The sequence below is a fragment of the Hypanus sabinus genome, chromosome 12 (genome assembly GCF_030144855.1).
Source record: "Hypanus sabinus isolate sHypSab1 chromosome 12, sHypSab1.hap1, whole genome shotgun sequence".
Classification (NCBI taxonomy): Eukaryota; Metazoa; Chordata; class Chondrichthyes; order Myliobatiformes; family Dasyatidae; genus Hypanus; species Hypanus sabinus.
The window spans coordinates 465,750-483,310 of NC_082717.1; the positions used below are offsets into that span (position 1 = coordinate 465,750).

Here is a 17,561-nt window from a genome sequence, read left to right on the forward strand (position 1 = left end):
GGTACCTTATCAAATGCCTTACTGAAATCCATATACACTACATCTACTGCTCTACCTTCATCAACATGTTTAGTCACATCTTCAAAAAATTTACTCAAGCTCATAAGGCACAACCTGCCTTTGACAAAGCCATGCTGAGTATTCCTTATCATATTATGCCTCTCCAGAATGTTCATAAATCCTGCCTCTCAGGATCTTCTCCATCAACTTACCAACCACTGAAGTAAGACTCAATGGTCTATAATTTCCTGGGCTATCTCTACTCCCTTTCTTGAATAAGGGAACAACACCTGCAACCCTCCAATCCTCCGGAACCTCCCCCATCCCTATTGATGATGCAAAGATTATTGCCAGAGGCTCAGCTATCTCATCCCTCATCTCTCATAGTATCCTGGGGTACATTTCGTCCAGTCTCGGAGACTTATCCAACTTGATGCTTTTCAAAAGCTCCAGCACATACTCTTCCTTAATGTCTATTTGCCCAAGCTTTTCAATCCACTGTAAATCATCTCTACAATCGCCACAATCCTTTTCCATAGTAAATACTGGAGCAAAGTATTCATTAAGTACCTCAGCTACCCCCTCCAGTTCCATACACACTTTTCCATTGTCACACTTGATTGGTCCTTTTCTCTCACATCTTATCCTTTTGCTCTTCACCTTGTAAGTTACTGTCTCTCCGTTCTTCTTTGTTCATTCCTCATCTGTTAGGGCAGAATAGTTCAGCCAGAATGGCTCCAGGGACAATGTATTGTACTCTGAGTGGAATGTGGGAAGTCTGAGGGACCTCCAGTCTCCTGGATAAACACATCTGCACCAGGTGCACCGGGTTGCAGCTCCTGAGAGAACGTATGAAGGAACTGGCGCTGCAGTTCGATGATCTTTGACTCATAGGGGAAAATGAGGAGGTGATAGGAGTTACAGGGAGTCACCCCTACGTTACAGGACACAGGTAACTGGATGCCTGTTAGGAGAAGGAAGGGAAAAGAACAGCCAATGCAGAGTACACCTATGGCCATTCCCTCAATAATAAGTATATAACTTTAGATAGGGAGGAGCTACTAGGGAGGAGCCATAGTGACCGGGTCTGTGGCACTGAGTCTGGCGCTGTGGCTCAGAAGAGCAGAGAGGTGAAGAGAACTGCAGTGTTGATAGGAGATTCCTTATTCAGAGGAACTGTAACAAGGATCTATGGGCACGATAGAGGCATCTATATGGTATGCTGCCTCCCTGGTGCCAAGATCAGAGATGTCTTGGATCAGGTCCATGGCATTCTGAAGGGTGAGGTGTGAGCAGCCAGAAGTCTTGGCAATGACATAGGTAGGCAAGGTGAAGAGGTCCTGAAGAGAATTTTTAGGGAGCTAGGTAGAAAACTGAGAATCAGGACCTCCATGGAAGTAATCTCTGGATTGCTGTCACTGCCATGTAAGAATAGGATGAGTTGGCAGATGAATGTGTGGCTGAGGAAATGGTGCAGGGGGCAGGAGTTCACAGTTATGGACCATTGGGATCTCTTCTGGGGTATATATGACCTGTACAAAAGGAATGGGTTACATTTGACCTGAGGAGGTTCAATATCCTTGCGGGCAAGTTAGCTAGAGTTGGTAGGAAGGATTTAAACTATCTTGGGAAGGGGTGAGAACTAGAGTGATAGTGCTGAGGTAGTTGGTTTACAAAAAGGAGTGTGCAGTGAGACAGCTAGCAAAGCGAGGCTGGTGTTCGGCAAAATTTCAGTCAACAGGATGAGTTGCAATGTAAAAGGTGGACAAAATCAGAATGGGTGAACGCAGGACTGAAGGTGTTGTATTTGAATGCACACAGTATACAGAATACAGTTGATGAACTTGTAGTACAGTTACAGACTGGCATGTATGATGTTGTAGGCATCACTGAATCATGGCTGAATGAAGGTTACAGATGAAAGCACATTGTATGGAAAGTACAGGCAGGTAGACAGAGGGGTAGTATTGCTCTGTTGGTAAAAAGTGAAATCAAATCATTAGAAAGAGGTGGCATAGGGTCAGAATGTGTTGAAACATTGTAGATAGAGCAAAGGAACTGGAAGGGTAAAAAGACCCTGATGGGAGTTATATGCAAGCTCCCAAACAATATTAAGGATGTGGCCTACAAATTACAATGGGAGATAGAAAATGCATCCCAAAAGGGCAATGTTGCAATAGTCATGGAGGATTTCAACGTGCGGGTACACTGGGAAAAGTAGGTTGGTGTGGGATTCCGAGAGGGGGAATTTCTGGAATGCCTACGAGATGTCTTTTTAGTGTAGCTTGTGATTGAGTCCATTAGGAGACCAGCTGTTCTGGACTGGGTGTTATGCAGTGAACCAGAATTGATTATGGGAACATAAGAACATAAGAAATAGGAGCAGGAGTAGGCCATCTGGCCCATCGAACCTGCTCCACCATTCAATAAGATCCCCGCAGCTGACCAGGCCATGGACTCATCTCCACCTACCTGCCTTTTCCCCATAACCCTTAATTCCCCTACTATGTAAAAACCTTAAATATATTTACTGCAGTACCCTCCACTGTTTCATTGGACAGAGAATTTCACAGATTCACCACTATCTGAAAAAAGTAGTTCCTCCTCATCTCTGTCCTAAATCTACTCCCCCAAATCTTGAGGCTATGTCCCCTTGTTCTTGTCTCAGCTACCAGTGGAAACAACTTTCCTGCCTCTATCTTATCTCTTTCATAATTTTATATGTTTCTATAAGATCTCCTCTCCTTCTGAATTCCAGCAAGTACAGTCCCAGGTGACTCAATCTCTCCTCATAGTCTAATCCCCTCATCTCTGGAATCAACCCAATGAACCTCCTTTGCACCGCCTCCAAAGTCAGTATATCCTTTCTCAAGTAAGGAGACCAGAGACCAGTTTAAGGGTAACATGAGGGGAACTTCTTAACTCAGAGAGTGGTAGCTGTGTGGAATGAGCTTCCTGTAGAAGTAGTAGAGGCCAGTTCAGTTGTGTCATTTAAGGTAAAATTGGATAGGTATATGTGCAGGAAAGGGGTGGAGGGTTATGGGCTGAGTGTGGGTAGGTGGGACTAGGTGAGATTAAGGGTTCGGCACGGACTAGGAGGGCCAAGATGGCCTGTTTCCGTGCTGTGATTGTTATATGGTTATATGGTTAAATATCATCAATTCACCTTGAAATTTGAGAAGGAGAAAGAGAACTTGAGAAGTCAGATGTATCAGTATAACAGTTGAGTAAAGAGAATTACAGAGGTATGAGAGAAGAGTTGGTCAGAATTGATTGGCAAAGAACACTGGCAGGAAGAACAGCAGAGTAGCAGTGTTTGGAAGTCTGGAAGCAATTTGGAAGACACAGGATATATACATCCAAAGAGGAAGAAGTATTCTAAAGGCAAGACAATACAACCATGGCAAACAAGACAGGTCAAAGTCAATATAAGAGCCAAAGAGAGGGCACATAATATAGCAAAAATTAGTGGGAAGTTTGAGGATTGGAAGGCCTTTAAATAACAACAGAAGGCAACTAAGTAGTCATTAAGTAGTTAAAGATGAAATATTAAAGTAAATAGCCAATATAATTAAAGAGGATACCAAAAGATTCTTAAGATACATAAAGTGAAAAAGAGAGGCACTTGGAGTATTGTCAACAGGGCCCCATATCTCAGAAAAGATATGTTGTCATTGGAGAGAGTCCCGAGGAAGTTTATGAAGATTATTCCCAGAATGAAGGGGTTAAGATTTGAGGAGCATTTGGCAGATTTGGGCCTGTACCTACTGGAATTTAGAAGAATGCGAGGGGATCTCATTGAAACTTGCTGAATTTTGGAAGGACTAGATAGGGTGAATGTGGACAGGATGTGAATTAGATGGCACGGCCTCAAAATTGAGGGAAGACCTTTTAGTACAGAGGTAAGGAGAATTTGTTTTTAGCCAGAGAGTAGAGAATCTGTAGAATGCTCTGCCACAGACTGCAGTGGAGGCCAAGTTCATGGGTATATTTAAGGCAGAAGTTGATCACTTCCCGATCAGTCAGAGCATCAAAAGATATGGCGAGAAGGCAAGTGTGTGGGTTTGATTGGGATCTGGGATCAGCTATGATGGAATGGCAGAGCAGACTCAATGGGCTGAATGGTCTAATTCTGCTCCTATGTCTTATGGTCTTATGGAGGCAAGGGTGGATTTCTGACAGCTGGAAAACGATGCTGGAGAGGTAGTGATTGGCTACAAGGAAATGGCAGATGAACAGAATAAGTACTTTGCTTTTGTGTTCACTTAGAAGTTTGGTGGAAACTTAGAAGCAGTTTGGTGGAAGTACCAAGTGTCAGGGGTCATGAAGTGTGTGGTTACCATTACTAAAGTGAAGTTCCTTGGGAAATTGTAAGGTCTGAAGGTAGATAAATCACCTGGACCAGGGTGTACACCCCAGGGATCTGAATGAGGTGCTGAAGAGGTTGTGGAGGCATTAGTAATGATCTTTCATGAGTCACTAGATTATGGAATAGTTCTGGAAGACGGGAAAATTGCAAAAGTCACTCCACTCCAAGAAGGGTTAGAGGCAGACAAAAGGAAAATATAGGCCAGTTAGACCGAGCTCAGTGATTGGGGAGATGTTAGTTGATTGATTGGATGTGGTTTTTGGGGACTTGAGGCACATGATAAAATCGGCATGGTTTGCTCAATCTTGCCTGACAAATCTAATGCAATTCTTTGAAGAAATAACAAGCAGGAGAGACAAAATGAGAATCGACTGATGTTGTATACTTGGATTTCCAGAAGGCCTTTGACAACGTGGGGCTGCTTAACAAACTCCAGGACCATGGTATTACTGGAAAGATTCTAGGACAGTTAAAGCTGTGACTGATTAGCTGGAGGCAATGAGTGGGAATAAAGGGAACCTTTTCCGGTTGGCTGCCAGTGACTAGTGTTGTTCCACAGGGGTCTATGTTGGGACCGATTCTTTATACATTATACGTCAATGATTTGGATGATGGATTTGATGTCTTTGTTTCAAAGTTTGCAGACAATATGAAGATAGGTGGAGGGGCAGGTAGTTCTGTAAAAGTAGAGAGGCTACAGAAGGACTTGGGCAGATTAGAAGAATGGGCAAAGAAATAGCAAATGGATTACGGTGTTGGGCAGTGTATGATCATTCACTTTGGTAGAAGAAATGAAAAGGCTGACTATTTTCTAAATGGAGAGAAAATTCAAAAATCTGAAGTACAGTGGGTCTTCAGAGTCCTTGTGCAGGATAACCTAAAGGTTAATTTGCAGGTTGAGTCTACGCTGAGAAGGGCAAATGCAATGTTAGCATTCATTTCAAGAGGACTAGAATATAAAGGCAAGGATGTAATGTTGAGACTTTATAAAGTACTGGTAAGGCCTCACCTTGTGAATTGTGAGCAGTTTTGAGCCCCTTATCTTAGAAGTGAAAGGCTAAAACTGAAGAATGTTCAAAGGAGGTTCAGAAAAATGATTCCAGAATTGAATGGTTTGTCATATGAAGAGTGCTTACGGCTGAGAGACCTAATTGAAACCTGTTGAATTGTGAAAAGTTTTAATAGAGTGGATGTAGAGAGGATGTTTCCTATCATGGGAGAGTCTAAGACCAGAGGACACAGCCTCAGAATAGAGGGATGTCCTTTTAGACCGGAAATGAGGAGGAGTTTCTTTAGCCAGAGGCTGGCAAATTTATGGAATTCTTTGCCACAGGCAGCTGCAGAGGCTAAGACCTTCTGTATAGTTAAGGCAGAGGTTGATAGGGCTTGAAGGCATATGGGGTGAAGGCAGGAGATTAGGGCTGAGAGGGAAATTGGATGAGTCATGATGCAATAACGGAGCAGAGTCAATGGGCCAAATGGCCTAATTCTGCTTTTATATCTTATGGTGATTAATTTCAAGAGCCACAGGGTAATATTGCAGCTCTATAAAACGCTCATTAGACCACACTTGGAATATTGCGTTTAATGCTAGCTGGCTCATTATAGGAAGGATGTGGAAGCTTTAGAGAGGATGCAAAGGAGATTTCCCTGAATGCTGCCTTGATTAAAGAGCATATCTTGTGAGGATAGACTGAGTGATACAGAGCTTTTCTCTTTGGAGTGAAAGAGGATGAGAAGTGACGTGATATAAGATGATAAAAGGCATAGATAGAATGGACATCCAGTGGCAATGGCTAATACGAGAGACAGAATTTAAAGGTGATTGGAGGAAAGTAAAAGGGAGATTCAGAGGTAGGTGAGAGAATGGTAAATGCATGGAACACACTACTAGGAAGGTGCTAGGGATGTATACATGAGGGAATTTCAGAAACTCTTAGATAAGCACGAGTGAAAAAAAATGGAAGACTAGTGAGAGGAAAGACCTCCCACGATGTTCACTCCATTTGGATTGTGTTGTAATCTTAATCTTAGATAACCTCCTTCACTGTCCACCATATCACTAACTCTGGTGTCAGATAGTTAACAATAGATAACAAGCATCAGTGGACCCACCACCAATCCCTGTGGTACAGCACTGCCCACAGGCCTCCAGTCTGAAAGATAACCAAGCCAATTTTGTATTCAATTGACCAGCTCATGAGAAACCTAGTCAAAGGTCTTGCCAAAGTTCAAGTAGACAACATCCATCACCCTCCCCACTTCACTCTTCATGGTCTTTTCTTCAAAACCTCATTTGGATTTGTGATACACAGACAAAGCCATGATAACAATCCCTTGTCAGTCCCTGCCTTTCCGATTACATCTCCTACAGTAACTTACCCCACTGCTGTGCAGTGCGCGTTGGTCAAAGCACGGAACTGACCCAAATGTGAAAGATGCTACAAAGAGCATGGAAGATGTTGCTTGGACTTGGGGATAGGAGACAATTAGAGGCCTATGGGCCAAATACAATAAGAGGCCTATGGGAAAGTAGGAAACACAGCATGGATGAGTCAGGCCGAAGGGCCTGTTTCCACATTGTATGACTCTGTGATGGGAATAGTGAGAGGAAAAGACGGCCACTGACCTCTCATCAACAGGCATTATGTCCCAGTCATGGGCATTGGACATTACTGCCCAAAGACAGTCTGCTGCTGCTATAACCCATTGACTAACTTTAGGAGATGTCATTAAAACACTTACATCACTGTCCGTGAGCACTGCATCTGGCCCCATCCACAGGGCTGATACTCTGGCCTGACGTATGTAGCCACACCATCCTCTATGACACAGGACACCACTCGTGTCACCACGTAGGCACACCAGTTCCTGTCAAAAACAAGATAAATTAGACCTGAGTACCAACCCCTCAAAACAGTTTTAGAATAGTTGAGTCATAGAGCACTGCTGCACAGAAACAATTTCTTCATCCCATCCACATGCTGAGCTGTTATTCTGTCTCCTTCCATTGACCTGCACCTGAACCATAGCCTTCCCTACCCCTGTCATCCGTGTACCTGCCCAGATGTTGCAATCCAACCCAGGTCCACTGCTTCCACTGGCAGCTCATTCCACGCTCACGTGATTTGAAAAGTGAGCTGAGAAGTACACTCAGTGGTCACTTTACTAGATATGCCTGTACACCTGCTTGTTAATATTTAATCAGCCGGTCACGTGGCAGCAACTCAGAGCATACAAGCATGCAAACATGGTCATGAGGTTTGGTTGCTCAGATCAAACATCAGAATAGGGAAGAAATGGGATTCCAAACATGAGAAAATCTGCAGATGCTGGAAATCCAAACAACACATACAAAATGCTGGGGAACTCAGCAGGCCAGGCAGCATCTATGGAAAAGAGTACAGCCAATGTTTTGGGTTGAGATCCTTCATCAGGACTGGACAAGAACGGTGATGTAAGTGACTTTGACTGTGGAATGATTGTTGGTGCCAGGTGGGGTGGTTTGAGTATCTCAGAAACTGCTGATCACCTGGGACTTCCACATACAAATCTCCAGAGTTTACAGAGAATGGAGTGAAAAACAAAAAAAACATCAAGTGAGTGGACAGAGAATGGTAGGGAAAAAATCCAGTGAGAGGCAGTTCTGTGGGCAGAAATGCTTTGTTAATGAGAGAGGCTAGAGGAAAATGGCCAGACTGCTTCAAGCTGACAAGCGCAACAACCACATGCTACAACCATGGTGTGCAGAAGAGCATTTCTGAATGCACAGCACATTGAACCTGGAAGTGGATGGACTACATGAACATGCACTCAGTGGCTGCTTTGTTAGGTAACAGATGTACCAAGTAATGTGGCCCTGAGTGTGTCTTGCACTTGATTGGCTTCACAGGGTTTCTAGTGGAGATGGCCATTGCAGAGTTGGAGGAGCAGGTATTTATTTCCAGAATGCACTGGAGAATGGTGCCTTCCACCACAATTCCCACAATTCCTGGTGAAATATGGATCTGCACATGGATGGGGAATGTCATCAACAAGACTCAACAAGCCACAATACCATCTTCTGATGAGAACTGGCAGTCCGAGTTCAATTACTCCCTGCTCGGAAAAGTCGCTTTGACACCCAGTCACAACTTACTTCAGGTAGACTTCCTTGTGTTCATAAAAACACAAAATGCTGGCAGAACTCAGCAGGCCAGACAGCATCTATGGGAGGAGGTAGTGACGACGTTTTGGGCTGAAACCCTTCATCAGGAGTGAAGTAACATGGGATGGTGGAGAGGGGATAAGAAGTGGGGGGAGGGATGAAGTAGAGAGCTGAGAAGTGATAGGCTGGAGGGAAATGGGCTAGAGGAAGGTGGAGGATTTTGGGAAATAAAAGAGAAAGAAAGGTAGGGCTGGGGGGAGATTATAGTGGGGGGGGGGAAGAGAGAGAAAGAGAACCAGACTAAAATAATAGCTAGGGATGGGGGTAAGCAGGGGTATCAACGGAGGTCTGTAAGTTGGATGTTCATGCCGGCAGGTAGATATACTGTATCCGGTGCTCCCCATGTGGCCATTTATATATTGGGGAGACCCGCCACAGACTGGGAGACCGTTTCGCCAAACACCGGCGATCAGTCCTCCAGCAGTGGCGGGATCTCCCTGTGGCCACACACTTCAATTCCACAGACCACTCCCACTCCGACATGTCTGTCCATGGCCTCCTCTACCGTCAAGATGAGGTCACACGCAGGTTGATGGAGCAATACCTTATCTCCCGCCTAGGTAGCCTCCTACCTGCCAGCATGAACATCCAACTCACAGACCTCCGTTGATACCCCTGCCCCCCCACCCTTACCCCCATCCCTATCTATTATTTTAGTCTGATTCTCTTTCTCTCTCTTTTCTCCCCCCCTCACTATAATCTCCCCCCAGCCCTACCTTTCTTTCTCTTTTATTTCCCATAATTCTCCACCTTCCCCCTAGCCCATTTCCCTCCAGCCTATCACTTCCCAGCTCTCTACTTCATCCCTCCCCCCACTTCTTATCCCCTCTCCACCATCCCATGTTACTTCACTCCTGATGAAGGGTTTCGGCCCGAAACGTTGTCACTACCTCCTCCCATAGATGCTATCTGGCCTGCTGAGTTCTGCCAGCATTTTGTGTTTTTATTTATTTCCAGCATCTGCAGATTCACTCGTGTTCCTTGTGTTCATGTTTTCTACTTCATATGTTCTAATCCTGGTGAAACCCTTCTACTTCTTCTCCAAAGTCTCCACACCCTTCCTGTAACTAGGTGACCAGAACTGCAAACCGTTCAAATGTGGCTGAAAAAAGTTTTCTGTAACTGTTACATGACTTCCTGATTTCACTACTCATTGCTCCAACTGTTGAATGCAAGCGGCCTGCCTTCTTCACTCCCTATCTACTTGTGTTACCACTTTCGGGGAGCTTTTGGACTTGTTCCCCAAGAACCCTCTGTATGTCAGTGCTCCTAAGAATCCTTCCATTTCTAAAGTGGATTTAATGAGAGTTTTTTTTCCAGAGAGGATGGGTTGCTAAAGGAAGTAACAGTGTCAAATCCAATCACAAGTACGCAGGAAGGTAAAGAAGGCATGTGGTACACTTGGTTGGGATATTGAGTATAAAAGTTAGGAAGCCAAAGTGCAGTTACACAGGGTTTTGGTTTGCTCGCAGCTCAAGTACTGTCAGTTCTGGTCACCACATTACAGAAAGGCAGCTGGGTCTCTACTTTCCTAGGAGTTTAAAAGGAGATTTATCATGTCATGTCATCAAAACTGACAAATTCCTACAGATGTATAGTAGAAACTATTGTGACCAGTTGCATCATGGGAACTCCTGTACAGGACTAGACAAGAGTATATGGCTCAGTTCAAGTTTCATTACGGCTACAGCTCTCAGGAAGGAGACATTCTTCATCAGGCACCTCACCATCTATATCCTCTTCACAATACTGCCATCTGGCAGGAAGTACAGGAACCTGAAGACCCACCCCTCAAGGTTCAACAATAACTTCGTTCCCACTGCTATATGTGAGGTTTAAATCTATTTGTTTAAGAAAGTGAGAGGGGGCTTCATTGTAATGTAATCGACCCAGAGAGTCCTTGTGGAGAGGATGTTTAGTCATGGGGAAAATCGAGACTAAGGACCACCCACATCACGGAATTATGAGGTAAAAAAAATTCTTCCATGCTTTAATCATTTTAGGGTGGTGCAAGCAGACACTTTGAAAGGCAGGTGTAGTTGAAGCAAAGGTGTGGCAGGATTGTAGAGCTGGGATACTGAGGTTCAGCCATAATTTTTCACTGAATGGTAGAACAGGTTTATGGGGCTGAGTGGCCTTCTCCTGCTCCTAATCCAGAAGTTCATAGGGTAAATATAAAGAATACCCTATAAAGAATATGTTTATAATGAACAGTCCCCAATACTTGGTGAAAAGGAGACAGAGGTTATATCAATATGAGCAAGGAAGGCAACTGAAATCCAAAGGACAGTTGTATCAACAAGAATTATTTTTCATCAGTGCTGAAATAGACAGCTAAATACAAACGTTCACATCGCACAAAACACAGTCTATTCAGGTAACTGATTTCTGACACAGTTGGGAATTAGAAATACTGTCTATTGATTACACTGGAATGTAGTTAGGGGAAAGATTTCTGTGATGGTTACTTCATCACAGTCAATGGCACGTGCAAGATTGTAATGGAATGACAGGAGGCAGATGAGCAATCTTTTGAAACTGTTGACACATTCAAGGCTGGGGCTAGTTCGAACGTTTCAGGAAGGACACGAACCGATGGAGTATTTGCCTAGTGAAAGCATTGAGCAACAGTACTTCCCTGGGCAGCAGGGAATTTCCCAGAAGACTGAGGGGAGATTGAGGGAGGTGGTGACTCTCCCTGATAAAACTCCATTGCAGATGAGATAACACACACAAAATGCTGGTAGAACACAGCAGGCCAGGCAGCATCTATAGGGACTGTCGACATTTGAAGCACCTGAGGACTGGGAGAAATTCAGAGACCAGCAGAGGAAGACAAAGAGCTTAATTAGGAAAGGGAAAAAAGATTATGAGAGAAAGCTGGCAGGGAACATAAAAACTGACTGATATTTATTTAGTTTGAGTTTTGGTTTTATCCCTTCAATATCACCTAGTAAAAGTAATATTGGATTATGAGGAAATTGTGTTCCTGTAATTTGGTCCAGTAAAAGTCTTAAATTAGGTTGAATTTTAGAGCAAGACCATGTTGAATGTAAAAAAGTACCAGTTTCTTGGTTACATCGGAAACACTGATCCGATAAATTTGGATTTAATTTTTTTATTTTTTGTGGTGTAATATATAATTGATGTAGAAAATTATACTGCACTAATCTTAACTGAACATCAGAAAGAATTTATAAAAATTGCACTGGCAGTAGCCAAAAAAGCTATTGCAGTTACTTGGAAATCGGATACATATTTAAGTATAGACTCTTGGAAGAAAGAAATCTATGGCTGTATTCCATTAGAAAAAATTACTTATAATTTAAGAGATAAATATGAAACATTTCTGAAAATTTGGAGCCCTTATTTACAAAAGACAGGATTAAATATATAGATGCTCTGAAGATGAAACAATTGGTTATTAGGGGAAAGAAATAAATATACATATTAAAGTTATTACGAATTCCATGGAGCATGTGGAGATCTTCCAACAACCAGGCATTCTTTCTTTCTTTCTTTTTTTTTCTTTCTTTCTCTTTTTTAGGCGGTTGGGGGGGAGGGGTTAAGGGGAGGGGGTAAGGGTTATATACATTTTTTTTTCATACTTTACTTTGTAACTATTTAAAAATGCAATAAAAAAAGTTTTCAAAAAAAAACTGACTGTAAAAGCTTTTATAGATATGTGAAAAGAAAAAGATTGGTCAAGACAAATGTAGGTCCTTTACAGTTAGAAACAGGTGAATTGATCATGGGGAACAAAGACATGGCAGACCAATTGAATAACTACTTTGGTTCTGTCTTCACTAAGGGGGACATAAATAATTTTCCGGAAATAGTAAGGGACTGAGGGTCTAGTGAGATGGAGGGAGACTCATGTTAGTAGGAAAGTGGTGTTAGGTAAATTGAAGGGATTAAAGGCAGATAAATCCCCAGGGCCAGATGGTCTGCATCCCAGAGGGCTTAAGGAAGTAGCCCAAGAAATAGTGGATGCATTAGTGATAATTTTTCAAAACTCCTTGGATTCTGGATTAGTTCCTGAGGATTGGAGGGTGGCTAATGTAACCCCACTTTTTAAAAAAAGGAGGGAGAGAGAAACCGGGGAATTATAGACCGGTTAGTCTGACATCGGTGGTGGGTAAAATGCTAGAATTGGTTATCAAAGATGTGATAACAGCACATTTGGAAGAAGTGAAATCATTGGACAAAGTCAGCATGGATTTGTGAAAGGAAAATCATGTCTGAAGAATCTTATAGAATTTTTTGAAGATGTAACTAGTAGAGTGGATAGGGGAGAGCCAGTGGATGTGCTATATTTAGATTTTCAAAAGGCTTTTGACAAGGTCCCACACAGGAGATTAGTGTGCAAGCTTAAAGCACACGGTATTGGGGGTATGGTATTGATGTGGATAGTGAATTGGTTGGCAGACAGGAAGCAAAGAGTGGGAGTAAATGGGACCTTTTCAGATTGGCAGGCAGTGACTAGTGGGGTACTCAGCAAGGCTGAGTGCTGGGACCCCAGTTGTTTACAATATATATTAATGAGTTAGACGAGGGAATTAAATGCAGCATCTCCAAGTTTGTGGATGACATGAAGCTGGGCGGTGGTGTTAGCTATGAGGAGGATGCTAAGAGAATGCAGAGTGACTTGGATAGGTTAGGTGAGTGGGCAAATTCATGGCCGATGCAATTTAATGTGGATAAATGTGAGGTTATCCACTTTGGTTGCAAGAACAGGAAAATAGATTATTATCTGAACGGTGGCCGATTAGGAAAAGGGGAGGTGCAACGAGACCTGGGTGTCATTGTACACCAGTCATTGAAGGTGGGTATGCAGATACAGCAGGTGGTGAAAAAGGCAAATGGTATGTTGGCATTCATAGCAAAAGGATTTGAGTACTGGAGCAGGGAGGTTCTACTGCAGTTGTACAAGGTCTTGGTGAGACTGCACCTAGAATATTGTGTGCAGTTTTGGTCCCCTAATCTGAGGAAAGACATTCTTGCCATAGAGGGAGTACAGAGAAGGTTCACTAGATTGCTAGAAGGTTCACTAGATGGTTCACTGGGATGGCAGGACTTTTATATGAAGAAAGACTGGATCGACTAGGCTTATACTCACTGGAATTTAGAAGATTGAGGGGGGATCTTATTGAAACGTATAAAATTCTAAAGGAATTGGACAGGCTAGATGCAGGAAGATTGTTTCCGATGTTGGGGAAGTCCAGGACGAGGGGTCACAGTTTAAGGATAAAGGGGAAGCCTTTTAGGACCGAGATGAGGAAAAACTTCTTCACACAGAGAGTGGTGAATCTGTGGAATTCTCTGCCACAGGAAACAGTTGAGGCTGGTTCATTGGCTATATTTAAGAGGAAGTTAGATATGGCCCTTGTGGCTAAAGGGATCAGGAGTATGGAGAGAAAGCAAGTACGGGGTTCTGAGTTGGATGATCAGCCATGATCATACTGAATGGCAGTGCAGGCTCAAAGGGCTGAATAGCCTACTCCTGCACCTATTTTCTCTGTTTCTATGTTTCGGGGCGAGATCCTTTGTCAGGACTAACCGAAAGGAAAGATAGTAAGAGATTTGAAAGTAGTTTCCTTTCCTTTCAGTTAGTCCTGACGAAGGGTTAGCCCGAAACATCGACAGTGCTTCTCCTTATAGATGCTGCCTGGCCTGCTGTGTTCCACCAGCATTTTGTGTGTGTTGCTTGAATTTCCAGCATCTGCAGATTTCCTTGTGTTTGCAGATGAGATGGAGCTTTTTAGGAAGAGGACAGTCTTGTGTGTGTTTGTCGTGAGGAGGCTTGGTGAGTAGGATCAATGAGAATCCCAAAGTGTTTTACACTGATATTGAGAAAATGAGGCTAACTAGGTCACTCAGGGATAAAGGAGGGAATTTGTATTTGGAGTCAGGGCAAGTGGCTGAAGTACTAAATGAGTGCTTGGTATTGGTATTTACCGAGGAGAAGGATTTGGACGATAGTGAAAGAAAAGTGGGGCATGTTCATGTGTGAGATATTTAAGATACAGTTACAGATTTGGGGAGAGATGTGGCAGATGGAGTTTAATCTGGGCAAGTGTGAGGTGTTGCACTTTGGGAGGTCAATGAAAGGAGAAAGTACACAGTTATTGATAGACCTCTTAACAGCACTGAGGTACAGAAGGATCTTAGGCTTCAGGACCATACATCACCCAAAACTAGATAAGATTGTAAATCATGCTTGAGGTGTTGAGTACAGTACAAGAGTAAGAAGGTTATACTGTAATTGTATAAAACTTGAATCAAACCACACTTTTGGAGTATTGTGTGCAGTTCTGGGAAGGATGTAAAGACTATGGAGAGGGTAGCCTGGATTAGAGGCTCTGAGGTATAAGGAGAGGTCAGGCAAGAATGGGTTGTCCTCCTAAGGCTGAGGGCAGAACTGACAAGAGTTTTTTTTTTAACGTTAGAGAAGCGTAATGGGGGAAAATATTCAGAATCTTTCCCGGAGGATAGACATTCCAAGCATCAGAGGACATGCTGATAAGGTCAGAGAGGGAAGTTCAAAGGTTCAAAGGTACAATTTAATGTCAGAGAAATGTATACAACAAACATTACCAAACTGTGGGGTATGATTATCACTCATTACCACACTGTGGGGTATGATTATCACAGATTACCACATTGTGGGGTATGATTATTACTCATTACTACACCATGGGATACGATCTCACATTACCACACAGTGGGGTACAGTTATCAGACATTACGATACCGTGGTGTACGATTATCACTCATTACCACACTGTGGGGTACGAACACACATTACCACACCATGGAGTACGATCACATATTACCTCACCGTGCTTCACGTTGATAATCTATCGGGTCACACTTACGTTCTTTACATCCTGCACTTCTACATCCCTCCAGCAGGTGACGTGCTTATCCTTTCAAGCACCTCAGAGACTTGTCGCACTCAGAAAGGTGCGTAATAAGTCCATTCCGTCACATATATTTTAATAATTTGGATATAACTTTGGATTACTAACATAATGGCATTTTACTGTTTCAGATTCCCGTGCTGGTGTAAACTCAGTGCTGATAGTGAGCCTGCTCTCTGAAGCTGGCAACATAGGATAGTGGGAATACGTTGGGAATGTGGCCTTTATCGCCTGTGCCCCTGCAGATAGACATTGCACAGTTGGGATACAATAGTTTCTGGGTCGATGGGGCCAGGGCAGAGTTGGGATATTGTGGTTGTTTGGTTGATAGGTGGTGGGTACAGGATAGAGTTGGGACACAGTGGCTGCTGGGTCGATGGGTGGTGGTGCTGGGGCAGAGTTGGGATATTGTGGTTGTTTGGTTGATAGGTGGTGGGTACAGGATAGAGTTGGGACACAGTGGCTACTGGGTCGATGGGTGGTGGTGCTGGGGCAGAGTTGGGATACAATGGCTGCTGGGTCGATGGGTGGTGGTGCTGGGGCAGAGTTGGAAGGCTGTGGTTGCTGGGTTGATGGGTCAGTGGGGCCAGAGGCAGATTTGGGAGGGTTTGTTTGCTGGGTCGGTGGGGCTGGGGGCAGATTTGGGAGGGTTTGGTTGCTGGGTCGGTGGGGCCGGAGGCAGATTTAGGATACAGTGGCTGCTGGGTCAATGGGTTGGTGGGGCCGGGGGCAGATTTGGGAGGGTTTGGTTGCTGGGTCGGTGGGGCCAGGGGCAGATTTGGGATACAGTGGCTGCTGGTTGATGGGTTAGTGAGACTGGGATAGAGTTAGGATACAGTGGCTGCTGTGTTGATGGGTCGGTGGGGCCGGGGGGCACATTTGGGAGGCTGGGATTGGTGGATTGGTGGGGCTGGAGGCAGATTGGGATTCAGTGGCTGCTGGATTCATGTGTTTGTGGGGCCATGGGCAAATTTGGGAGGCTTTAGCTGCTGGGTTGATGGGTTGGTGGGGCCGGGGGCAGATTTGGGAGGCTGGGATTGTTGGGTTGGTGGGGCTGGGGGGAGATTTGGGATACATCACCTTCTCCACATGAAACAATTACCATCAGATCGACACAACACGTCAATCTCTGAGTGAGACAATTACCAACAGATCCACACAACACATTACCTCCTCCGAGAGAAATATTTACACTCAGATCTACACTACACATCACTGTCCATGTGAAGCAATTTTCATCAGACCACACTATACATCACCTTCTACCTGTGATACAATTGTCACAGATACACCGTACACATCACTCTTTCTGTGCCACGCAATTACCACCAGATCCTCATTACACATCACCATCACAGTGTGAGACAATTACCATCACAACCACACTACACATCACCACCTACGTGTGAAACATTTTCCATCAGGTCCCCTCTACAAATCACCCTCTCTGTGTGAAACAATTACCAACAGATCCACAATACATATTACCCCCTCTGTGAGAAATAATTACACTCAGATCCACACTACACATCAGCCTCTCCGTGTGAAACAATTAACATCAGATCCACAATACACATTACCCCACTTCCGTGAGAAATATTTACACTCAGATCCACAATACACATCAGCCACTCTGTGTGAAACAATTACCATCAGATCCACACAACACATCACTCTCTCCGTGTGAAACAATTACCATCAGATCCACACTACACATCACTCTCTCCGTGTGAAACAATTACCATCAGATCCACACGACGCATCACTCTCTCTGTGAGAAATATTTACACTCAGATCCACACTACACATCAGCCTCACCATGTGAAATAATTACCAACAGATCCACACTACACATCACTCTATCTGTGAGAAATATTTAGACTCAGATCCATACAACACATCACCTTCTCCACGTGAAACAATTACCATCAGATCGACACTACACATCACCCTCACAGAATGAGACAATTACCATCAGACCATACTACACATAACTTTCTCCATGTGTAACAATTAGAATGAGATGCACATTACACATCTCCATCACAGTGAGACAATTACC

At 43.8% G+C, this 17,561-nt stretch overlaps 1 protein-coding gene across 1 annotated transcript in view; it reads right to left on the reverse strand.

The window, feature by feature from the left end:
- LOC132402540 (EMILIN-1-A-like) overlaps positions 1-17,561 on the reverse strand; it is a 93,112-nt gene that overhangs the window by 62,051 nt on the left and 13,500 nt on the right. The window contains exon 3 of the mRNA XM_059985396.1: positions 7,115-7,240. Coding sequence (XP_059841379.1) covers positions 7,115-7,240 — 126 coding nt within the window. The remainder of the gene's footprint in view (positions 1-7,114; positions 7,241-17,561) is intronic.